We start from the raw sequence: 26,504 nt of genomic DNA, 5'->3' as shown, positions 1-26,504 counted from the left end.
ATTGACAAGTCTCTAGACTATTGAGGCGACGCGCTGACGCCGCAGCCCTTGACGCATCTGGAACTTTCTGGATTTCAACCAATGGGCAAGTACGTCAATTGTACGCTCTTCTCTTTTTCCCCACACAATTCCGTTGTAAATAAACGAATGACAGAGACGCGGTTGACGGTGAAATTGCTACCAGAAAATTTCATCAATACAGGATACCATTACCGGACTGTGTATTAAGGTAATTAAGGCCTCTAATATAAAGCTAACGAAAACCTACGAGTTCATGTAACGATTCTAGCCGTCGTTTTAATGTGCAAAGTAAATGAGTGACAAAGCAATGAAAAATTAGCTGCTAGTAGTGATGCTAATGCTAACTGTTGACATTACCAAACTAACTCGGTTCTTAAGATCAAAATTTGGTGCATTATTTTCTTAAATGTCTTGCAAGGTAACAACGTCGCCAAAAACAAGAAAATTGTTATCTAGTTATCAGTTTTTAATAAACGATTCTTAAATTGCCGTTAAGTAACTGGTAGATGTTTAGCTGGTTTATAACCCCGGGAAGTATAAATTAGTATTCATTTACCAAAGTAAAAAACTAGTTGGTCTTCATCGAGGATATGAAAGTAATCTGCCATTCCTAATGGACATTTTCCGCCACAGACCGAAACATGAATATGTGTTTTTCTCATAAACTGCACGGTGTCTTTTCTATCACTTGGTAGGCTTCTGTGGTTACGTTGATGTCATTCCTACCCGCCAGTGTGCTGTCAGTACTTGTAGTCAGGCTGTCGTGTACAGGCAGCTTGTGGCCAATGCCACAGGTTTCGACCTGCCCGGAAAAGTAAACTGTCAGCAGCAAGAGGAAAAAGCAAGTTGGCGTAAACAGACCTATCTTTTCTCCACCTGGCTGTTGGACTGAAGAGGGACTGACTTTGGATCATCCAACACTGAAAGCTAACATGTCAGAGTTAAATAAAGATGTGGTGGATTTGGTTTGGGGGAGACCCTCCAGTGGAGTGTCTGTCTCCATTTTCCGCAGATGGGCCCAAGGTATGATACTTTTTCTCAGTATGTTGATAAGAGTTTAAACTAATTTCCCCCAAAAGGGGTATGAAGCAATAATCCACTGTATCCAGACTTTAAGACCAAAAGACAGGAAGCAGTGATTTTGTTTGAAATTCTAGCTGAAACAAAGTTAAAATGTAAAATACTGAAAATGAAAGTATAAATACTTACCTGCCTGTTGAGGTTTACGCCCTGATTTTGTCTGTGGCCCTCAGATCTTCAGCTGGATATCCATTTGTTTGTTTTGTTTTTGTAAGTTGTTATTGACACAAAATCTTTTTGCTGTTTATCACAGGATTTGTTTTTAGTGAAAGTGAGCTCACAGCACTGGAGCAGTTTGAAGGAGGGCCCTGTGCTGTAATTGCACCTGTCCAGGTAAGATCGTATTCAGCCTTCTGACAATTTGTCCTGCTCATTTATGATAAAATATCTGTATGCAATTATTTTGGTTAAAATTGAGATTATAATAAATGCAAACTGAACTAAATGTGCCCCAACTGTTATGTGATGACAATAAGGTTTTCTGCTTTAAAGGAGATGTGGTCTTCGTCTCAAAAATAGCTTTGTTTGACTTATAGTTTAAAATAATTGTATTTTATCTTACACTGGGCTGTAGTGTAGCTCTTCAGTTTATCCACATTCTATAAAACATTTTTAGCCACTTTTACCCTCCCTTGAACACAATTTTCTGTTTTAAAACACAGAGTGTTATTTAACAGTAGGTAGGGCTACTCACAGCCAGACATGTGTGGCTCACTTTAGAGCACCTGAGTGTTTAGCTAAGAGGCGTTATATGCACATATGCTGACCTCACATTTTGAAACATATTCCTTGTTTTATGTAAACATCCACCATTAAGGAAAAGTATAATAGATCCCATCATGAGGAAAAAAAGTACACTGGATTTATAAAAGAAGACAAAGTGAGACAAATATTGTGAAAAATCTAATCTTGACCATCTTGTTTTGATCAAAAATAAAATTTGTATAACTGGCCACCCCATACCAGTGTTGGGTAAGTTACTTTAAATTAGTAACTTAGTTACATTACTAGTTACTTCTATCAAAAGTAACTCAGTTACTTCAAGTTACTCATTACTTTCAGAGTAACTAGTTACTAGGGAAAGTAACTTTGGTTTTACTCAGAATTCTCTTGTTAATGTGTTGCTTCCGTAACTGGATACCCAGCAAGTTTGCCAGTCTTCTAGCTTGCTTACTTGCCACAAGTGCACTGTGCCACCTACCAATAGAAAGGAAAAAAATAATGTGCACATTTCCACGAGAGAAATCCCATGCCTGGACCGTCGTTGACCGCCGCATGATTCTAGCCTGCTTTTTACATCCAACACAAAAACTGCAGTCGTGGTGCTTTCGATTGTACTCAGAACTCGGAAATTCTGCCTTCGGAATAGGAAGATGTAGGTAACACCAGACTGCAGATGAGCTGCATACAGGGCTGGACTGGGACAAGAAAAAAATCGTCCCGGGGAATATGACTAGCCCACCATTATAGGAAAAATCATAAAGCCTTTGAATGAAAACAAACGCTGTTGTGACAGTGATGTACACTGTTCTGATGGTATATATATATGCATCAATCTATCAATCGTTTGTTGTAAAAACTCAGATAATTATTTTTTTAAAAGCTAGACATTTTAAATGAGAATAAGAAAGAAAAGTATTTCCTTGTGCCCCCCTTTCCCCGTTAATGCCCTACATGGACCCATGGCAACACTTTGCTAGACCCGCCCCTGCACAGTTACCAGCTGTCAGCTAAGTAAAAAAAGGATCCTGGTGTTGTTTGTCTCTCAGAAACAGTTCATAACTTCCCTTCAACTCATTCATGTCACCTAAAAGGTAAACCTGTTTCTCCATCACCTGTTCAGCTCTGATGATTCAGTAAGGACGTCTCCTGGTTTCATCTTCATGTTTCCCTCTCACCACATAACCAAACTGACATCATGACCAGCAGCTTTACAGCTGTGGCTCCAGCAAACATCAGCTGTACTAGAAATTAATCTGGCGCCACCGGGCCCTCACCACCAGTAGGCAAACATGGGGTTAGTATCTTGCCCAAGGATATTTGGCATGCAGCCAGGAAGCAGCCTGGGATCGAACCACCGACCTTCTGATTAGTGGCTGACCTGCTCTGCCACCTGCGCTAAAGCCGATACGCTGATCACTGATAAGTTTTATGATTGAAGTAGAAACAGGAGAGGAGAGAATGAGAGGAAAAAGGGGCAGCTGTGCAGCGTAAACACAGAATAACTCCAGCTTTGTGTCTTTTTCATTGTAGCTGAATTACGGGACAAACTGTTCCTTTTCACCTCAATACGAAACGCGTAATATTTTCTCTGAATACGAGACGATTCTGTTTTTTACGGGACGGTTGGCAACTCTAATAATTAACCTTATGAACAAAATAAAGTTCAACATCAGTAACATAGCACCCACCCAGCTGTATAGAAACTCTGTCATGCTAGCTAGCACGCAGTACGAAAAAGTCAGCATAACGAAAATAAACTCCACCTAAACTTGGTTTATATCTGACCCAGATGGACTGCAGGTCATAACTTCTTACCTGAAGTTCAGTTCACCTGACACTCGGACCGGCGGCCGCTTCGGGTCTCTCCTCTTGCCTCCCTTTTCCTCCATCCACCTGCTGGCATTCACCACTTGCAAATGTTATTGAATCTGTGGAAGCTCCGCGATAGCCACCACACGAAGTAACGAATAACGAGCATATTTAAATCCCAGTAACAAGTAACACGTTCCTGGTTTTGGCATAATAACTAGTTACCGTGCTCGTTACCACAATAATAACGTAGTTACTGTAACGCGTTACTTAATAATGCGTTAGTCCCAACACTGCCCCATACAAATGGTTACTTGTATAAAATGAAGTAAATATTAGTTTCTGTTAGTCTGTGATTGCTGATTTTGGACAAACAATGTCTAAGAGATAAAGCACATTGCACCATGCAATATTTCTTGCAAATTTGGTTACAGAGTTTGTTTCTTTGCAGGCTTTCCTCCTAAAAAATGTCCTCTTTAGCAGAGAGAGTTCCAACTGGAGACAAATGTCAGGTAATTTCTTAAAAAAAAAAAACTCATTCACTGAATTGCCTGGTTTTTTTTTTTTTTTTTTTTTTTTTTTTTAAAGCACGTTTTATGTTTGTGTATGTTAGAGGAGGAGCAGAAAATGGCACTCTGTTCGACGCTAAGCGAAATCCTGGAGTCTGTCTGCTCCAGCACCTCTACGGGGTTCTGCCTGGTGACCTGGGCCAAAGGACAGAGCCCACACACTAGCACACAAACAATCACACAGGCACAGTCGCAAACACAGGACATGCCAGAGCCAGCAAGCAGTCAGCCACCACAGGAACAGCAACCCAGTGAGTCCTACGTCTGTCACATTTCCATAAAAGATGCACGTTGAAAATGAAACTGCAGAAGTATTTTTAACGTTTAAATGAAGACTTGTCTTAATATTTAATTGTTAAATAGAAATTTTTAATGACTAATCACTTGATCCAGTATTTTAATGTGACATGCTCTAACACTATGGTTTCTGTGTGTTTTATTGTGCCTAGCTGCTTTGGCTGCTGAGGAGCTTGGCTTTGAGCAATTTCACAGTGTTCTCCAGTAAGTGACAGTAAATGTTCTGTCCATATATAACAATTAGCTTCTTTAATTCCCATAAAATCCTGATATTAAGTAATTACTGTTGGTATTCTGGAGGGATTTGGACTTTGTAAGTCAATGTGGGACAGATGTCAATATGCATTACTGTACTAGAGAGCAGCACATTTCAACTAGATTAATCTAAGCCTGCAAGAATTGGCTTTCACATCGGTGTTACCTTTTTCACTCACTCACTGCTCACAATTTGCTGATTCAGCATTTTCACTGATTGCCTAATAAAAAAGAACTACCTTTCTCTCACACCGTCTGCCACACAAACACAAGCCAAATAAATGCAGTGGTGTGTTTGCCAGACAAATATTGAAATTTCATCAAATAGCGCACTGGCAGTTGAGACGGTAGTCAGCAAAAAGCAGTGCTGACTCACTGTGAGGAAGTGCACGCAAACCAAGACGAATAGCTTCACTACCAAACTTTCCAAGGTTGAACAAAGGAGGGAAGTGGCTCCAAACAAAAGATCAGATTATTCTTCAACCTCTCATTTATTTGATGCCTGCCCTGTTGTGAAAGGGCATCTGGGCATCACAAACTCAGTTAGTGCATTTGTCAAATTGACACCTCCTGAAGCCCAGCACATGTGTTTCATACATCATTCTTGTGTTTGTTTCCCTCCTGCAGCAAACGGACGGTCATGTCAGTGGCCCATCTCAGAGAGGAGGTGCTGTCTCTCTACCACACCTGGAGGGGGTGCTGTGGAGTCTTGCTTTTCCTTTATTCTGTCATCCTCACTAAGGTAAAGAAATGCAATACTGAAATAATTATGATGTGAATGAAACTGCTACTGAATTTTAAGACCTTGATTTTTTTACATTAAATCATCATCATTCATCAGTTTAACCAAAAATTAAATACATTAATTTCTTTTGGTTCTGTTTGTGCAGGGCATTGAAAATATAAGGAATGAGATCCAGGACACAATGGAGCCTCTCATAGATCCTGTACATGGCCATGGGAGGTAGTGAAGCAAATCTTCTTTCTTTTTTTTTTCTTCTTTTTTTTCACCCTCTTGATGCGTCTTTTCCCCTCTTTTGCAGTCAAAGCCTGGTGAACCTTCTTATAACTGGTCATGCTGTCTCTAATGTCTGGGATGGAGACAGGGAGTGCTCTGGAATGAGTAAGACTTCAATTAAGCATTGCACGGAGATGCTTAAAGACACCAAATCCGCACAAAAGAAACATCTACACATATGAGAGTTGCAGAAGTCATTTGTGGTCTAAGATTTAAACTCTGGTCACCAGACTGTCATAACTCTTAAACCTCACACCACTGCACAAAACTAAAAATGAATACCAGTTTGACATCATTGGAATTCTTATTTTGTTGTTGTTGTTGTTGTATTTTTCTCCCCATTCTTGTCTTGCAGAACTACAGGGAATTCATAAACAGGCATGTGTTGGTTTTCTCACACTGATGGAATCACTACGCTACTGCAAGGTACAGACACAGATACACTTACATTTTCACAAAGCTTGGAAGCTCTCTAAAATGTCACAAAACATCGTTTTCAAATCAAATGAAACTTACATGTAGTTGCATGTCATTTGACTACGTGAACATCAAATTTTGAAGCCTAGAAATTGTATTGGCTTTTGAAAAATATCCGCTCTGCAACAGATTGGCCTCCAGGGGCGCTAAAGAGCCATGCTTTTGTAATGAGTCCAAATTGTGGTTTAGGATTGTCTTAGTGAAGCAAGCGAGGTCTTTCTTCAAAATGCATTTGACATTTTTATGTGGTTAGCAAGTGTAGCACTGATTCCTGCATATATTGCTAAGAAATAATGATTATTTGCCCGATGTGCAAGGCTCTGTTTGTTTACAAAGCCCTTCATGGTCTGATTCATTATTACATGTCCAACCTCTTACATCAATGCGCTGCTTCCAGGTCCCTCTGCTCAATCGATCGGATGCTTCTGACTGTCCTGCGCTCTAGATTTAAACTTGGGAGAGGTCATGCATTCACTGTGTTTCCCCCAAACTGTGGAACAGCATTCCCCTCACAGTCAAATCTGTTCCTTCATTGAGTCAAAGCTTATTTGTACTAATTGGCATTTGAGTGTCTGATTTGCCCATTGTGTCTCCTGTGCTCCTATGTTTAGCACATTCTTATCTATTCAGTTTTTTGTGCTTTATAAATGCATTTGAATTAAGTTGAGATGCCCTTACTTTATGCACCAATGCAAACACATAATGCCATACCATCATAGATGCTGAATTTTGAATTCATGCTGATAACAAGCCAGACAGTCCATTTCATTTGTTCCTCAGAGACACAATGTCCAAGATTTCCAAAAAGGAATTTTAAATGTGGATTTGTCAGGATGTTTGTTTTTCTCTGGTTGCATAGTTGAGTTTTAACTTGCATTTGTGGATACAGCTGCAAATTGTGTTTACCAGCAATAGTCTATGTCCATTTATAATAATAGTGATCAGAAAAATGTTAGTTTTCTGGTTTGTCCTTTGCGTACAGATATGTTTCCAGATTCTCTGAATCTTTTGGCCGTAGTACGAACTGTAGATGATGAAATGCCCCGAGTCATTGGTAGTTTATGTTTGGAAACACTCTTGAATTATTTAACATTATGACCATATGGTCTCTCAACAAATGATGATGCCTTCCACATCTTTATTTCTGAAAGATTCAGCATCTCTGGGGTGCTCTTTTTATATCCAGCCATCATCCTGACTGTTTCCAGTTTCTAATCAGTTATAAAATTCTCCACAAAGTGATTGTCTAGTATTGCCCAACTTTTCCAGTCTCTTAAAGCTGCTGTCCCAATTCTGTTTTTCAAAAACCACTACAGTTTTCTACAGTTCCAGCATTAAAGATGTTTTCAATTAGCTATGGAGTTGAAATGGATTCAAATCATTCAGTTTTTTCATTTACATTTTACACAGCTTGCCAACTTTTTTCTGTAGGTTCACGAAGCATAATTTAAAAGTATAAACAAATTGTCCAGTGGTGGTCATTTGTGAGCTTTCAGAGGATTTGTGTTTGTTCAAGAAAGCTTGAATGCAAATAAAGACGCCCATTGTGAAAACTGAAAGGAGGACTACAAATACAAATAAAGACACAAACACTTGTTGTTAGTTGTAATTCTGACATTTCAAACTGTGAACCATAGGCCAAAGTTTGTACTCCCAGGGGAAAATATATTTGGAAGGAACAGTTATTTTTGGAAAACGTGTACTGAAAGGCTGACCAATCACAACGAAAACGTATAAAAATGCTTGTACCACAAAATAATTCAGCTGGCTTGAAAAACAGGAATGCTCATTTATCAATATAAGCAAGCCAAAAATAGCTGAAGTTGAGATATGGAGCCTGTGAACAGGTAAAGTGAGTAAGCAGCTGTAATAGGTTAATGGCAAGTAGATGGTTGCCAATGTAACTAAAGAGCTCTTAAGATCGACGTTACAAAGCAGCGCATTTATATGCTATTCATGGCGGTTTTACAGCATTTCATTATGCATATTATTGTCGAGGGTTTTAGAGAAATAACATGCCGCTGTTATTTAAATATTAATGTTGAATGGAAAATCTGCATGTTACATTTCAAGCAATTACTGATTCATGATGAAATTTACTAAAATAGACACTCACAGGTTATGCATTCCTTGTGTGTGTGTGTGTGTGTGTGTGTGTGTGTGTGTGTGTGTGTGTGTGTGTGTGTTGCAGGTCGGGGCGTTCCTCAAGTCTCCAAAGTTCCCTATTTGGATCCTTGGCAGTGAAACTCACCTCTCTGTATTTTTCACCAAGGCAAGTTCAATACACACATCCATTGGAGAGGTAGCATATAATTCACACACAGAGACATACAATGTGTAACATAAGCCAGTGTTCTCAGCAGGTTAGAAAAACCAGAATATGGAAGGTGCTTTAAAATAGTGCAGATCAGATATCAATGTGGGGGGAAAACCAGAGGCAGAGAGGGAGGGGGGGAGAAAAATGAGTACAGAAGATAGTCATATATGGCCGGTGCTCTTTCTTGGCTTTTCACCTAACAAGTATGGGGGAAAAAATGCTCAGTTCCCAAAGATGAACTTAACAAATACTGGCACACAGACATGGTCTGCATTCTCGCTCCTTCTCACTTCTCAAACACAAACACACAAAGTTTTAATTTATCAACCATCTGTGATCAACTAAACAATATGTGGTTTATTTTAAAGTATTGCAAGCATGCAAACTGCTGAGTTTGTGCTCCAGCAAGAGTCTGCACTTCTAACCACCTTCACTGTCAGGTTAAATCCATCAGTATGGATCACAGATTTTTCTCTTCTGGCACAAGTTTTTTTATACAGCGTTGTCACGAGAGCTTTAAAGCCTCTGAAACAACAATCAGAAGTAGCTCCCAGTGCATGTACGATTTTTCCATTGCATTTCAGGAAATGTCAGTAAGTAAGTAAGCAAATGGAACACAACTGATTATTGGCAGTGGTTTGGTATGAGATTTTTACTGTGAGCCAAGATGCCAAAATAATCTGAATGACACTAAAAACAAGATAGTGAGATAAAACTTTGCCCCAAACAGCACAAAGAATGTTGGTCTAAGTATTTAATCCAGTGTCTGTTTTGTTAGTACTTGGGAAATAATAGTTATTTTAATGTTAATAATCCCAGATGTCAATGCACTCCCACATACTCTTGTATCTCAAATAATTAGGATATTATGAAAATATATTTTTGGTAGTTTGGTTAAAAAATATAGACTTATATTCTATATTAATTGCATGTAAAACTCTCTGATATCTGAAGTCCAGTATCCCAGATTATTAGAATATTTTAAGTTTGAGAAAATTGCCAATCAAGCAGTATAAAAGCTTGTCCAGTCTTCTCTCTCAGAGAAGCCTGGTTACTTCACAGCTGTTCAGATGGCGATTATCAACACCCTTCTAAGGACAGTAAGGCACAGAAGGTCATTGCTGAAAAGGCTGGCTGTTTTAAGAGTCACGTTTCAAAGCAAGCCGACTACAAGGGAAAAGTATGGTAGGAAAAGGTGTATCCTAACCTTGTCGAGAAAAGTCCATTCAAGAACTGGTGAGAGCTCCACAAAGAGCTGACTGAGGTTGATCTCTTCTGGAAAGGAGCAGCAACTGTCACATTCCTAATATTAAACCGCTCAGACACAGTATCAGAAACGTCTTACCAGGTTTAAAAAGAAATAAAACTGGAAAAAATTCCACAGTGGTTCAAAGTTCTCTTTTTAGATGAAAGTACATTTTGCTTTTTATTTGAAAATCAAGGTCCTGGAGTCTGAAGGAACAGTGGCAAGGATGGATATGTCACTTGCTGATGTTAACAGTTGTTACTTTTCTTTTTTTTTATCACATCCAAGTCAACACAGCCAACTGCCGGGAGATTTTTAGAGCACTTCATGCTTCCATTGGCTGACAAATCTTATAGAGATGTCAATTTCCTTTTCCAACAGGACTTAGCACCTGGCCACAGTCCCAAAACTGCTACCATGCTGCTGATCATGTTATTATTGTCTGTGATTGGCCAGCCAAATCAGCTGACCTGAACCCAAATGAGAACCTATGGAACATTGTAAAGAGGAAGATGAGATGCACTAGTATATTACTGTAGCACTGTGTGAGATTGCTTTACAAGTTGAGGCGCTCTGGAGATTTGTGTTCTGTAACACACTATACTGATTCAGTCCTGATATACCAGAGGGGCTCTAATTGTGGCCAAACAAGTTATTGGAAATCTGAGGGGAGGAAAAAGAAATCTTTGGTTTTTGGGAGTATGAATGAATTATTGTCCCATTTTTACTTGTATCAACTTGCATCTGAGTTATACACTCAAGCCTTCTCCATTAGTGAACATGTAATTTAATATGCTGCTTTAGCTTGTGAATTAAAGCTGGAAGTTTCAGTTGTAGCAAATCGATTATCTCTGCTGTTGTGAAAATTGCACCAGAAGGGGGGAAAAATTCCCAAGTAATCATCTCCATCATAACGCTACCCTGCTAATATATCATTGATTAAAAGCTCAGTTACGAGAATAATCTCATGCCCACTATGTGAGTGGATTGTATTTTGCCTCCGCTATGACCTAAAGTCGTCATGCGTGAACAGATGACTTACCAATTTCTACAATTCCCCCAGCACTAGTGACATATTCGCATATACACACACATTCCAGAGCACATGAAACCTAATCCTGATTAGCATTAGTTGTGTGTGTGTGTGTGTGTGTGTTGCTTTAGGTGGATGGCTTCTTGAAGGAAATATGACTCCCATGTTCTCATCTGGATGTATTTGTACCTCTAGACACTGGAAACACACTTGAACACACTCATTCATGTATGCACATGTACTGAGGAACATAGGCTAGTTGTACACTATGCCAACAGTAATGAGCTCTACAACTTTGAGCTTGAGGTCAGGAAGGCAGATGTGGGGCCTCATTCAGTGTGACCTTGTCCTACTGTGAAGTGAATCTGTGTTTCGAGAATACTTTTCTGGGCTTTATGGTACAAAAATAAACGTGCCTGGTTATGTAGCTTTTAGCTCCGATATAGAACCATCGCCACAAAAACAGAAAACCTGATCCCCGCCTCTGATGTGTCAGTGGCTCCTTCTTTCTGTCACTGGGGACGGGTGTGTATTCCCCTGAGTGGTTGTCAGTGTGACTGTGGCTTTCAGGCCATCGGCTTAATGCCATTAGTGTTTTGTTTTGTTTTGTTATCTAATCTGCCTACACAAAGACCATCCTGCCAATTTTGATCTGTACCCACAATACCTCCTGCACTCTGTTCTCAGTTGTATTAATGTGTGTGTGCATGTGAAAGAGAGAGAGTCTGAGTGTGTATAATGGCATGTAATGGGATCTGTTTCTGGACGAGAGTTTTTTGAGATGCCGGAAAAAGGACAGAAAGCAAAGAAGTGGAGAGATGGGTGACAGATGAGACGTATCATATAGTATGTTTTTTAAAAAACAAAAAAAGATTCTTCCATCCTTCCTTTTCCTTCTTTCTTTGAAGTAGCTGAAGCTTGGTCTATTGCCCAAGTGAAGGACTCCCCAGCGCACCTTAGCCAGTCTCTTCAGATTGTTGATCCCTCATGGGAAGGAAAGAGGAGGAAAGGAAGTAGAAAGGAAGGATGCACTTTAAAGAGCAGTGTGGTGGTCACTCAGGAAAGGAGGTGGGGGTAGCCCCCCTGTGACATTTCTCATCGCTCTTTACTCTGCCCTCACTGAGTGATGAGGTTCACAGGCTGTATCTGCGCTTCTCCGGGGAGTTATGTGTGTGCATGTGTGTACAGTAGTTGTGCTCTGGGTCAGTGATTTACTAGGAGAGCGAGCAGCCACTATGGCGCTCTGTGTCCCATAAGACTCCAGCTTCTGTCTGCAAAGACAGAGGATGTCTTTCAGGGACTGGTAAGGAGGAAGAAGCTGTGTGCAGACACAGTTAGCTTTAATTCATTGGTGTTTTACTGCTACTGGAATATGGCTTAAATCTTCAACATAAAATATTCCAAACTTAAGGTGCATTTGCCATCCCTTTTCAAATATCTTGTCTGCAGCTCACAGTATTCTTCAGTGTAATGTGTAACATATTATTTCAACTCGTGTGTTTGATGTAATAAAGTAAATTGCAAATCATTACTCAATCAGTGCATGTTTGCAAAACGACATATGTATTGCGTTCTTAAAGAATTAATATTTAAAACAACAACAGGAAAATAATCTGCGGGGCCTTTATGAAATTTGTTTGGTCATCTACGATTAATTTCTGGTCTCCATATGATCAGTGGGCGCGGGCCACACGCAAACACAAACTAACAAAGCGGTGTACATTAACAGTCATTAATAATCTGTGACAGGTCAGACCAAAGGTCTTTGTAGTAGGATAAAAGTCTATCTTTGTCACTGTATGTGTGCATTATTCTTCCTTTTCCCTCAGGTGCTGCTCTTTGTTATAAGACGCATCATTACACTGTATAACTATTCTCTGGTGTCTCCTTTCTTTTCTGGTGAGACACGTTTTTGCCCATCTAAGACAGTTTCATAAATCACTGCTTATCCTGCTTTGTCACACCTGAAACTGCACTCACTCATTATGTAGCAAGAGAGACACGGAGCTTCTGTTCTTTTCTGTACTTGTGATCACACAGGCTAGTTAAGATGAACTAAAGGGGCACATACAGTCTACATAACAAGCCCTCACTCACAGACTCTCTTCTCAGCCTGTCATGTAGTGAGTCTGTCATTACCTGCTAGGAACAAGATGGGAGACACTGCCCAAGACCTCTGCTTTGTTGTTTTGAAACTGATCTCTACAGACGCACTCTATGGCCACTCAAAGCCTCTCAGCAACACAATAGCTCTTTGGATGGACCGGTGAGAAAGAGAGTAATTCTAGTAAAGTGCTATGTCTACCTGTCTTACCTGAAGTAGCTACATGCATGTGGAGATAAAGGCTGAAAGGTGGAAAGAAAATGGAACAAAAGTTAAGGGAGGGAGGGGAGGAAATACTCCAAAACTGGAGTACCTATTTAGCACAGAAAAGGGTAAGTGAGGGGGGGCGAGCTGGGCAGGGAGAAAGAATGAAAGGGGAAGAAGGAAGGACATGAGACGTCAACCTAAGAGAGCCTCTCAGCCTGGTGAGCACAGTGCAGCATGAAAGCAGATGGATAGAGGTGACGTTGAAGACAGTAGTCAGCAAACATTTCTTGAACATAACACAAATAATAAAGATCAGCCGAGCATTGTACTTTATCTAACATGTTGCAGTAAATCTTGAGCTGCTGTTCTTAAGCTAGGGAGGAAAAATAATGTTTGTTTGTTTTTAACTGTGTTGATAAAATACAAAATTAGATTGTTTATGGTTGATCTCATTAGATATTCACTCATTTCTTGTACTCTTACGGCATTGGGTACGGAGGTGGCAATCGCAAAATCCAACAGGCATTACTTCCTAAAATTGGGTTGTGCTCATCAGATAACAATAGTACACAAAACACTCCTTCATCCAGTTTAATGTTTGTTCTTAGGGTTTTTCTTGCTGTATGTGTTTGCTTTCATGACTTTTTAAAAAGAAATTAGTATTTTCATCTGAAAAGAATAAGAACATCATCACCTGTTACATGAAATCGAAGGTTGCAAGTAAACCTAAATAATTAGTATTCGTCTATCATCATCTTAATAGCTACTGCACAAGTAGGTCTGTGATCTTAACTCTGTGTAACATGAGTTAATTACCTAAAATACGCATAATTACAAATTTTATTTCCTATCTGTAATTTGTTTTGTCTAACAATGTTCTTGATCTAATAAAAAGACATTTGCTGAAAAGGACGGTTGATTAAAAGACAAACGCACATTCCTGAATTCTTACTCGGATCCTCTTTCCGGTCTCTTAAAATTTTTTGGCAAGGACCGTAAATGTATTCCAGTTTTACTTGGAGCAAATGTTCTACATTACATTGTATATTTAAGTCCTTGTGATTGCATGACTGTAGTTCCTGCTTTGTTCCTTTAGAGAAGCTTGTTTTCGCTCCCTTGCTGAGGTCACGGGTTTGCACAGAAAAGGTTGCACTGCAGAGATTGGAATGTGCTCCTTCACAAACAGCGTTTGCATCTCAGACCTGGCTTTGGTGCTGCAGTGTATCATTGCACTGGTTCTCTGCATTAGCATTGTACCAAATGAATTTCATCACAGGATGCAATTTATTTGTTGCACTGACACTACCTCTTGCATAGACGCTCGCACATACACACTGACATGAACTGTTACTCAATTAGTTTGAGTGGAATGAAATTGTGAGGCACACAACATACATGCACACACTTCCCTGCAGAGTTTGTTAGCTCCATGACATGTTTTCCAACTCAGCAGCGTCTTCCCCAGGCCTCTAATAAAACACAGATCAAAGATGGCCAAGCAGACCTATCATTGCACACACAGTCATGTAGGCTTTGCTGTCATTTTATGTGCCTGTGCATGGTCTTGACGCTCACATGAGTCATTGTCTTTATTAGTCCCTTTCTTGTGCTCATATTGGTGTGAGTCTGTGTGTAATGGTCGGCCATAATGATATGTTTTGTTTAGTGTGTTGATGACCACTTAGTAGTGTTTGTGTCTTCGTTGGAACGCAATCTGTAAATGTTAGATTATCAGGTGAACATTGCAAACGGACTCTCAGTTCACGAGGCTTATTCGACCTCTATATGTAGCCTTAAATTAATTAAGCCCCGTGTCTTTCAAATGAGGATTATTTTCTCAGTTGGGGTAGAAGGTTTAATTACATTTTATCAAAACAGTTCATGTTTCATGATACGGACGTTTGTTCAACTCCTTCTGAACTTTTTTCAGCACTTGATTCCCCTGGGAATTGTTCAATCTTGGAAGTGAAGCATAGACGCATCTAACTAATGAAAAATCTTCTGTCAGATTTATGGAGCCTGTAATGTTAACACATCAGGCCTCTGCTGTACTCTGTCACAGAAAAGTGTGTGAGCGTACGTTTGCTGGTGTGACTGTTTTTCTTTGCATCTGAAGAGCCTGCAGCTGGGAGTCATCTCTTCTTGGACGTGTCTCCCTAACCCCCCCCCCCCCCCCCCCCCCCCCCCCCAAAAAAAAAAAAGCCTCCTCTCTCCTTAAATAAGCCCCGAATACAGTAATAAGTGGACCATGAAACCCAAGCAGCTTGTGTGGATCAGAGGCTCAAGCTTTAATAAAGGCTGGCTAAAGGAGATGTGGAGGGTTCATTTGCTCTCCCAAAACATTATGTGTTTGTCCAGTGATTCATTGTCATAAGTACAGTCTTGTAAAGAAGAACAGTGAGAACCCTCCGACTCTTGTCTTCACGTTTTGAACAAGTATTTCATCTTTACCTTCTCTTCTCTTAAAAATATTCCCTCCATCTCCCGTGAGCTTTTTTTTTTTTCTTAAACTCTTTTTAGTGTTTACACATGAAAAATATTTATAGGGCACTTTAACATTTACCTTCGCTCTCCTTATCACTGATTGCTTTCAGTGTTGCTTATCAGACACTTTGGTTATTCGACTCTAAAACCTGTATAATCTTGACAAGATCTGACACCAAGTTTGAAAATATCAAATAATACCTAAATGCAAGATAAGATAAGTCAGGACGTTTCTTTTCATTTTGGGGGGGAGTGTCCAACAAGATCTATCGCAGGCCTCTGGGGTTAAAGTGCTGTATTAAGGGTTTGGTATGTTTTAAACAAACTTGATTTTCAAACACATCATCCAACAGCGTCCAGAGGCAAAATTGTTTATACTCCAAATGGGTAAAAAACCTTGCGGTCATGTCCTCCTTGTGGGTCAAAATACTTTCCTGATTTTACTATTGGAACTCAGTTGTGTGCAAAAAAAGGGGTCTAAACCTTTATCACCCCTGAAGATTTTAGTTCATGCTTTCATATTTTTAGTTTTGGGAAGTAAGACAAAATGTCAATTACAAAGTCAGGAAATGGAATGCAGTGGGAGGAAGAATTTCAGAGTCTAACAGTCTGATAAGTTGTGGGGGTTTTTTTTGGTTTTATTTTTTTATTCCCAATTTCCTCAGTATAGAAAGAGTAATGAAGGCTTTGCATAAGCATGCTGTACGATGTATCAACCACTTATAGTTGGATAAACACAACTCTTCACATCTGCTGCGCCTGTCAGCGTTGCTCTCTCCAAACTTTACCAACATACAAACATTGCAGAGCTCGTCATAAATCACAAGCTAGATATTTAAGACTTGATTTCCTGACACTGTGTTTGGAGTGAAAACAAGCCATCTAACTTTATCAGCAAATCAGTTAATAACCCAATGAACTCTGGTGATTGCACAGGCCCCTTAGGTTCCACACATACATGCTTAATGTACCAACAGTGAATCACAAACCTACTGCTATGAGTGGTGCTCTGTATTGGCTGCATGTTTAGAATATAGAGTGGGTTTGGTGCATTAGTATTGCTCAACTTGGGCAGGACCAATTGAAATCTGCTCTTAGTAGAGATATAGATAAAGAAAAAGATAGCGATATATAGACGATCATCTGAAATGACAGAAATATGACCTAACTCTTCTCCTTCTCTCTCCTCACTCTGCATACAAATATTGGATGTGTGTGTGGTCACTTTAGGGTTAAACCTCTTCACGTTCTAGTGCACACGTGTTTTTTACTTGCTCTTGTCTTTAATGTCTTGTCTCTTTGTCCCTACTGTCTCCAAATAGGAGATGTCACTGGTTGGTCCAGAGTCTCCATCAGAACAGGCAAGGAGGGTTTTCCAGTCATTTGATCCTGAAGGTAACGGAAAATCAAGTGTTTGCATTTAAGATGTACTACTGATAGCTCTGTTTAAGCTTTGACTGATACCAGTTTTAAATTAGTAGTCCTCACTACAGAAGGAGAAGAAGAGACTCTGCATGACTCTTCTATATGTAAGGCAGCATCAGGCTTTACTTAAGGAACAAGGCCAAGGAAAAAAAGTAAAATGGGCATTTTTTTTTTAAACTTTTCAATGTTTTTTAATGCCTAATTTACTTGCACTTATTTCATTTGAGAGCAGTTTGATAAAACACAAGAGACTTTCAACTATGTTTGCAATAGTTTCTTCCTCTGCTCCCTGCTTCACCAAGTCTGTGAATGTGTCTATTTCACTATCCGCAGACCAGGCATGGGTGAAGTTTAAAAAGCTTTGCAGCAAAAGTCTAAACTTGACCAAATAAAATAAATAATTTAAAAAAAAACTAAAATAACTGGAGGAGAGAAACCAAGAAGGATTTCACCATCAAAGACTACAGTGCAAAAAAAAAACCACTAACAGAATTTGTTCTAGCAGTAAAAGTGAAATGCATCCAGGCCACTCACCCTTTGTTGTTAGCTCTCTCCATGCTATATAAGTTCTGTTTGCAAAATGTAAGAGTTTATGGGCGCACTGCTGCTGATGGCTGACATACTAAACTTAGAATAACACAGACTTGAATTTAAGAGGTCGGCTCCCTGCCCTGAACACCTGAACCAGCACTGAGGCTGTTATCCAGTATTGATCCAGTAATACACTAAGTATTGATTGGCTTGCCTCAGTTTGATTCATATACAGTCCACATGTTATTCACCTTCTGTCTGTCACCAGCTGTGCACAGGTTTTGATTGAGCACTTTACTTTATTTGCTTATTAATACACCAGTTATATGTAACCTGGCACACGGATGTACTTTAGTTATTCCGAACTTTCACTAACACAGCTACACACACAAACTGAGAAAAAGACATCCTGGCCCAACTGTCTTTTCCTTCCTTCTCCCTGCTTGCAGATGCAGTCATAACCTCTTTTCTTTGTTGTTCTCATCACCATTATTTTCTTCTGCAAAGAGAACAAGGGTCCCTGTCCCTCCTCTGATCTTCATTGTTGTTGTTTAGGTTAGTGAGATCAGCTCAGCTAACAGCTGAGTCAACCATCCTGCTTCTTCCCCCTCTCTTCCTCATTTTCTTAAACCTTTCTTGTCACTTCCAAGTCACTGTGTAAAAAGACCACAGGAAAGACACAGAGAGAGTGGGACAATGACAGCAGAGGCAGCAGGTTGTCATGTCAGTAGAAATGAAAATGTTGTGTGTAATTTTCATTCACGCAGCTTCAGGATTATATTGTTAGATATTTATGTTCACTCAGAGAATAGAAACATGCAATGAAACATTTAGTGTTAACATCTGCCGTGCAGTGTTTTTCCTCCTGCTTGAATACAAGAGAGTGAAGTGAGCAGTAAAGAGATGTCAGGAGTCGTACACAGGACGTGAGCATGAACTATTTTATTATTAAAGTGTGCAGCTGGGAACCAGTTATAACACATATTTATGTTTTCCTATTTTCAAAGGAACTGTGCTGTTCTTCATTGCTGTAAGCTGCATTATTCACGATATGTGCCGAGGTCTTTCTGTATTTTGTATAGGGGCGGGTATCTCTAAATGATATCCAGATATTTATGACGATCTAGGAAAACAAAAGTACTATCCGTACTTGCAGGCAGCAGCATTTATTTATTTTTATTTTTTTAACAATTAATAACTGTCATTGATGACACGCTTTCTGATTTTGAAGGTGCCAGCGCTATAGTGCAGTGGTGTTATAACAGCGTAAATTATATATAAGCCCAAAAATAGCCTTGGTAGTATTTTACCTGGAAACTCTAAATGGAAAGTACATAATAACTGATTAACACTTAACAATAACAAAACTTTTCTGTGTAACACTTCAAGAGCTGTGCAAGGTGGTCACATAAAAATATTTTCTACCTGGGATACTGACTCCTGAATCTTGGATTGAGGGATTTTAACCAGCTGCTTAAAACGCTGCTTTTCCACGATCTGACCGCATCAGTAATTTCCATCCACCGTTTGCTCTTCCTGTCATATGGCGTGCAGCTAATGAGTGCTCCAGCAAAGCTCGGTGGAGTCATTTGTTTACATCTGGGTCTCGCATCACCAGCTGCTAGTGTCTCCTCTTTTGTAGCCTGGTTGTTCTCAACAGTGTTTTTTGCCTCAAATGGTGAAGCGAGTGTTGTTTCTAGCTTTTGGCAGGAACACTTGTCGTGCATATTTTTCAAAGCATTGTGCTTTTGTTGGAGGTTGTTGAAGTAGCTCCCTTTTCAGGTCAATTGTCATAGGATGTTGACACGTGGCTGGCTGCTGAAATTATATCTCCAAATTACATTTGCTTATATCACGTTTTTACGTTGAGGATATGATATAGCGCAGCTTTAATGTGGTGTGATGTGATGTTACCGCATGATTAAATCCTACCAGCTGACAACAAGCTTGCAGGCTCCAACAGCTTTTACAACAAATATGTAAACACAACCATCGTCTGCACTTTCCTTGTTCTTCATTTGTCTCTTCCTGTTGCACAGAATACCACTTTGCTTGTTGTCAAATCCGCTTCTGCTATCATCTGCCAGGACATTCTGCATGCCATATGGTCTTTTCTCCCAAACACTTGTTCAAACAAACACATGCGTGGGCTCCAGTAGTTGGACCCACAATCTTATAGGGATACGTATACACACATGAAGGAAGAATGCACTGTACAGATGAGTGCTGCGTAACAGGGCCATAAATCTGTCTGTGTCGCATGTACGGTCAACACAGCCCCTTGTGTTGTGGAAAAATGGCGCCAGAAACATTCACACGCACGACAGTGATTCACAAGAACTACAAACTCAGTAACCCACTGCACTTTTTTTTAAAAAAACATTTGTTTGCCATTGTCCCTGCTGTCTGCCCTCTGCTTGCTGTCACACCATCAGCTGCCACTCTAAGAAAATATCTCTCCGTCTTGGTAGAACGAGATTGAGTTTTTGAGAGCGAACTAGCAGCACACTTGTCAGTTAGTGTTCTTTCGATCGCATTTGGGGTTTATGTGTATATCTAAACACGAGACCGCACAGGCTCACATGCTGATGTTTAAATGACATAAAACTGCACGGCCAGACAGCAGCGGACAGAAACACATGTTAGTGTTTAAAGCTTCTCCTCTCAGGTAAAGCGATCATCACGCTTAAGGAATGTAGGTCAGAGAGAAAAGACAAGGTGTCTGTGTGAAATGTGTGTCAGATGAGTTCATTGCCCAGGCTTGTGATGTAAATAGTTCTTATGCCACATGTGTGTAGGTGAAGGCTTTGCCTTGTTTTTTAATTCAAGTTTGTATCTTATGTTTTGTCTAAAGTCAGCACCCTTTCTTTATGTCTCTTTCTCTCGCTCCCTCTCTGTAGATAATGGTTTCATCCCAGAGTCTCTGCTGGAGGATGTGATGAAAGCTCTTGACCTTGTCTCAGAGCCTGAATAGTAAGTGCTTGCATGTTCAACGCTTTATGTTTGTGTGTGCATGTTTGTGTGTGTGTCCGTCTCCATGTGGCACCTGTAGAGCTTCTTAGATTCTACCTCCAAAGTCACTGGCAGGCCAGGTCAGCACCTCCTTGCTCATGTTTCACTACCAGGCTGCTATAAAGCAAGACCAGAGAGAGCCCGCTATAAAGGCTGGGGAAGAAAGAGACAGAAATTGAGGCTTACGGGGAGATCGTTAACTGCAGGAAGAAAGACTGAGAGATCGAGGAAACACTTTAAAGTGCCGCTTCAAACAGAAGCACGTTCTCCTCTGAGGAACAGTAAGCCTTAATGCTGTAGTTACTGGACTTGCCAAGTAACCGGACCAATAATCTGGTCTACAGACCCCCAGATGGCCGATACATCACAACAAAACACAGCAAACTGACGGGAGACTCCCAGTGCTAACAGGAGAGTCTCATTCCTTACCACACTACAAGATCTCACCGGGATTCCTATGTTAAAAATAGCATCTTGATTACATCAGTATTTAATAGCAGTATCGAGACTTTAGGAAGTAAACATCGTCATTGAGAGCAGTGAAAGTTTTTTGTTTCCATCTATCCTGTGACCTTTGACAGTCAGCAGCTCTAAGACTTTTGTTATGTTTGGCAAATTATTATTTCTTGAGATTTTAAACACATGGATACATTTCTATATAATTTGATTTTGATTCTATAAGTACTAATAGAAATGTACTTATAGACTGTTTTGGTGAACATGTGGATTCCATGTGGATTCACTTTCTGTATGTCTGGAAATTAAGTAATCAGCTGTGATGCATAATGGGAACCAAAAAGTGAGGTGAAATGTTATTATAGGGTGAGAAGAATATAAACGAGTCTCCTTATTGCGATCTACAAGCACTTAGATGGCATTGTTGCACCCTTACTATGTTTTGAGCAAATCCAGCATATCCAGTGCAAGAAATTCACTGACGAACAATTCAAGTAGTCTACATTTTGATATTTAGGTGTAATCTTAATCAAATATTACCAATCTTGCTAATCTACTGTCTTTGTGCAATTCCTAAACAAACAAACATGATCTGAGAAGAAATTAATGTGGCATACTCAGTGTGTGCAGATTAATCTCAAAGTCCAGTCAGTTTTTAAGTGATGTAAGTCATGCAGCATTTACTGATATAACCCACCAAAAACAACTGACCCTGCTGAGCCCCATCAACACAACTTTTTCATAGTGGGATTTTTATTTCTTTTTATTGATTCCTCTCATCGTGTTTTTCTTTCCTCCATACAAAAGGTGCAGAAGGTCAGCTAGAAGCTGTTAGTATTTCAGAGGGTTGCTCAGTGACACTGAGTCTTACTCTGCGTGCTCCTGCTGCATGTACAGTTGGTAACAAATCGGCAGATGAAGAAATAATCGTTCTTTTCCTTCTGTGTCTGCGTATACTCCTCACTTTTCTCCTCACTGCCTTAAAAGGGCAATCTGATCAGATTTTTTTTTCTATCACAGTGGAATAATAATAACACTGATCTAACACATTGGAATGTCTGGACAGAGGTATATTTAGTTGTACCACAGTATTCACGAAAATATGCACGCGCTTTCCCAAAACATGCATCATGAATCCACACTGAGTGATGAGGTGATTGTAAATTTGGATCAACTTTCATACACAAATCTTGTTTCCTTTGTGCTGATAGTTCCTTTCTCCTGAAACTTGTTTTTATCTGTTTTGTTGGGGCATTTTATGCTGGGTTTTGTTTTTGGTCTGTTTTTGTCTGTAAGTCTGTTTTCGTCTGCTCACTGTATGTTTACTCCCCCTTTTTTTTTAATCTCTTCTCCTTCTCAGTGTGACTCTGGTTAAGAGTAAGCTGGATCCAGAGAACTTGGGCATAATTCTTCTGGGCCCATTCCTGTTGGAGTTTTTCCCTGATCAGGTATGTGTGTGTGTGTGTGTGTGTGTGTGTGTGTGTGTGTGTGTGTGTGTGTGTGTGTGTGTGTGTGTGTGTGTGTGTGTGTGTGTGTGTGTGTGTGTGTGTGTGTGCATGAAGATGGAGGTCAACTACAGCTTCTACAATACAGCCCCTGCATGATAAATGCCTTCCATCCGTTATACAATCCATATCACAGTTAAAACATATGGAGGAGGCCTTGTGCCCAAACACATATGGGTGACACTTAGGTCTGTTTTCAAAGAATATGTGGAGTGCTGCTTTAGCATTATGCCAATAACATTCCTGTGGTGTCTCATGTGAAATGCATGTGTGCCTGTGTGTGCTCACCATCATATGATGCTGCTTGCCGAGAAGTTTTAAGAAAGAGCAGTAAGATGCTTTTATGAGGCCGGGCGAATGAGGAAGACGGGGAGGTGGGGGAGATGGAGGGGAACTGTGTTAAAGTGATCAGGGCTTTAGGGACTCGCCAGAAGAATGGCCCCGAGCCGCAAAAAAATTATACTACCATTAGCCAACTGGACACACACACACACACACATGCAGACACACGTGGGATTGGGGCGAGGGTTAGAGTTTCATATATACCATATAAACACGAGAAGCTGGACACGCTCTCAAAAAACACACCCAATTAGCTTTCTGCACCTTCAAGAAAAGTCATTGGAAGTGTTTTGGCTCACTTTCATTGTTTTGATCATTTTTTTTGTAGCGTAGGCTGTTTTGTGGTAATTTGGAGTTACGCACGCATTTCTGTTTAACGCCTGGGATTTAACATTAAGCTTCGGTTGCAGCCAGAGATGTGACAGTTTGACTTTTGCTTTTCAGCTGGCAAAGGTTCTGCCTCTGTGGGTCTCTGCCTCCATCTCAGTGAGAAAAGATTGCTCAGAGAGTCTTCAACAACACAGCATGTTTTTCACCCCGTTCACTCTGTGCCTGTTTTTCAGGATTCAGGAATCCCAGACTCATTTCCCGTCTACCACTACAATGGTCTTAAACAGTCAAACCACAAAGAGAGGGTAAGACACTCAGGGTTTTCACGGTAACTAATGGCACTGGTTCCCTTTTCATATTCTCTGTCTCTCTCCCAATTACCTCCGCTCCTTTTCCCGTCATCATTCATACATACATGCGCACACATACACACAGCTGGTGGCAGCCGGCCACTCCAAAATAAACAGTAGCTGTTGCGAGCCTAATAGTCTGTCCGTCCATCCAAAGAAAACCCTGGCTTAGCCTCGCGTTTCTCTGAGCCATTTCAACACGAAGGCCACTGTCAGCAGGCTTTCTGTGATAAATGGTCAAACACAGGCTTGTTAAGCAGGATTAGTTTGATGGATGATTATCAGCAGATGCCATTGGTGGCTTTGCACAAACCTGGCAGTCAAAAATATCAGTTTCTTCATCTGTCACGTTTCCTGGTGTGTAAAATTGCTAATTTTTTTCCCATACCGCTACCTGAAATTGTAGGAATGGCACCATGTGTGCCCACACAAAAGTGCACACCTACTCACATAAGAGGCAGGTTGTGATGGCATTTCCATTCCTATCCGATTGTTCAGTCTGACGTCACTAGCCGTGTCTGGGTCTAAACTCTGCTGCAGGTCCATATATCAAACAATCACTATGGCATTACTGAGAGTTGAAAAACTGTCTAAAGTCTTTCATCTTTAATAAAATGATCAGCGTTCTGCTCTACCGGGTGTAACAATTGAGTTTAACATCCAGGCATCCATGAAAACTGAATTTATGACATTTAACGGAGTTAGAAGTTAGCAGGAAGTTAGCTCGCTAGCTTCTATCCAAATACAATATAGCATGTCCTGACTGCGGGGTTTTGGAAACAAATTAAAACGTACAGCTCTGTTATCACTTCCAGCATAAATGAAGACAGAAAACTAAATAGCAGTGACGTTTGTAGGGTTACTGAAGTTTGGCTAGCTGGTATATAATGATGTGCTACGTGCTTGCGACACAGCTATGTTAGCATAATATAAACAAGCTAACTTTTTTTCCACTCGATAAAAGTTACCGTGAGTGTTCTCGGTGGTCAGGAACAAATGTAATCGCATGGCAGGATGCTGTAAAAGGACCAAACTTCAGCCAGGAGAACAACTGAGATAATCCATCCACAATACGAGGTTAGTCATTCATATACTGCTGCACGGGCTGGGCTGTAGTTACATCCTAAGGTTTTAAAAACTGAGCTTAAATAAATGATTAGTGGTAATAAAAGCCGAGGGAGGTCAACAGTGATCACTGACTGTTTTAGGAGCTTTTTGAGATTAAATAGAAGAAAATACAAAACATTAAACATGTTAACAACACAAAAGCCATATTAAACGCAGACTACTTTAGACCCGGAAGTAGGATTCGTCGCGTCATCACTGAACAACCGGATAGCTCCAAATGGGAATAACAGGCCTGCTGACTGTGTGCCTGTGTCTCTGTGTAAGACTGCTGTGTACTTGCATCCCTTCTGCTGACACCCTCAGAGGAACAGTCAGAATTGAAGTACACTGATTTGCATTTAGGGCGGTTAGCGCCATCGTCTCACAACAAGAACGTCTTTGGTTCAAATCCCAACAGGGGCCTTTTCTGTGTAGAGATTGCATATTTTCCATGTCTGTATGGGCTCTCTCCAAGTACTTTGGCTTCTTCCCTCAGCCCAAAGACATGCATGAGGTTAGGTTAATTGGTCATTCAAGAGATGTTGGGGGGAGGATATTTGCTGTGTATTAACCTGCATTTATGTGCACTCTCAGGTCGAGTACGTGGAGGGGACTGCTTTGGTGCTTGGTTTTGAGGACCCCATGGTGCGGACGGATGACACTCCAGTGAAGCGCTGCCTACAGACCAAGTGGCCATACATCGAGCTCTTGTGGACTACCGATCGCTCTCCGTCATTAAACTAGCACTGACACAACAAGCAGCGTGGTCCTGTGTATGCAGATGGACCACTACTGTGTCACAGCACGCCTCTCTGCACAATGACCCCAAAAAGGTCGGCAGGCTACAAAACTGAAACACATGCAACACAGATAAATGAGAACAAGGAAAACAAAAAAAGACACAAATGCACTCAAGCGATACATGTTCATGGACTAAACATTAAAGCCAGAGATCCACTCTGTCATTCTCACATTCCACACAAACTCACCTCTACACTTCATGCTATTGTCTGTACACCAGTGCTTGTAACTGACACTGAAGATGTTTATGATGTGATTATTTAAAACAAAAAGAGTGACTGTTTATTTTTACAGGTCTGCTCTGTGCCGACACCTGTGCTACAGCTTGGTAGTAAACCGTTAGCATACTAGTTTGATTCGACTGGAGCATGTCATCAAATCAAATGCTGAATCGCATGTAGAGCCAGTCGACTGTGAAACACTACTGTTAACCCAGCTATAGGACTGTTCAAGGGAAAACCTACCAAAGCCTTCCACATAAGAGAACACAGAGACGGACTGCTTAGAGTTTACAGCGTAAAAGGGACCAACCCGGACGCAGAGATATGACAGGAGGTTTTCCGTGTTTTAACCAAGACGGAGCTGGTTTAGGTGCTCTGTGTGAGTGCTTCATGCACTACACTTGGATGTTGGACATGTGCTCATGTATTTATTACCAACACTCAAAAATTGTGAAATAAACACCTTTTTTTTTGTTGACATGCTGTGTGGTTTGGTAACTTAAAATCCTAGAAATTCCCTTCTTAAGTATCCTGTCATGACCAAACATGGGACAACATAAGGTGTCGGATATCCCAGCTCGGTCAGGACCTTAACCACTAAATTGCACGAACGAATGTTTTGTGTTCCCCAGAGACTCTAAATCTACAAGACACTGATGGTCACTTAAGTACCTTCCTATAAACAGGAGAGGAAAAAAAATGCATGTTTCTGTTTGCTCAAAATTGTCCCAGTTGAAGACAAACGAGACAGTCTGTACTCGGTCTTGTATGTCCTCACACTTTG

General features: G+C 40.4%; 1 protein-coding gene across 1 annotated transcript; it reads left to right on the top strand.

Annotated features, from left to right (window-relative positions):
• Positions 1-73: 73 nt before the first annotated feature.
• Positions 74-26,198, top strand: mindy3 (MINDY lysine 48 deubiquitinase 3). Its single transcript, XM_085422831.1, has 16 exons — positions 74-229; positions 717-1,044; positions 1,355-1,434; positions 4,085-4,145; positions 4,247-4,453; positions 4,652-4,703; positions 5,382-5,496; positions 5,645-5,718; positions 5,798-5,877; positions 6,128-6,198; positions 8,441-8,521; positions 16,963-17,035; positions 20,497-20,569; positions 22,425-22,512; positions 23,475-23,546; positions 25,293-26,198. The coding sequence occupies exons 2-16, from the start codon at positions 954-956 to the stop codon at positions 25,440-25,442; spliced, it is 1,368 nt and encodes a 455-aa protein (XP_085278957.1). The 5' UTR covers positions 74-229; positions 717-953; the 3' UTR covers positions 25,443-26,198.
• Positions 26,199-26,504: the final 306 nt, after the last annotated feature.

The sequence above is a fragment of the Rhamphochromis longiceps genome, linkage group LG11 (assembly GCF_057381845.1).
Source record: "Rhamphochromis longiceps isolate RC_006_pf linkage group LG11, R_longiceps_female_GT1.1, whole genome shotgun sequence".
NCBI lineage: Eukaryota > Metazoa > Chordata > Actinopteri > Cichliformes > Cichlidae > Rhamphochromis > Rhamphochromis longiceps.
This window is presented reverse-complemented; position numbering and strand designations above follow the sequence as displayed.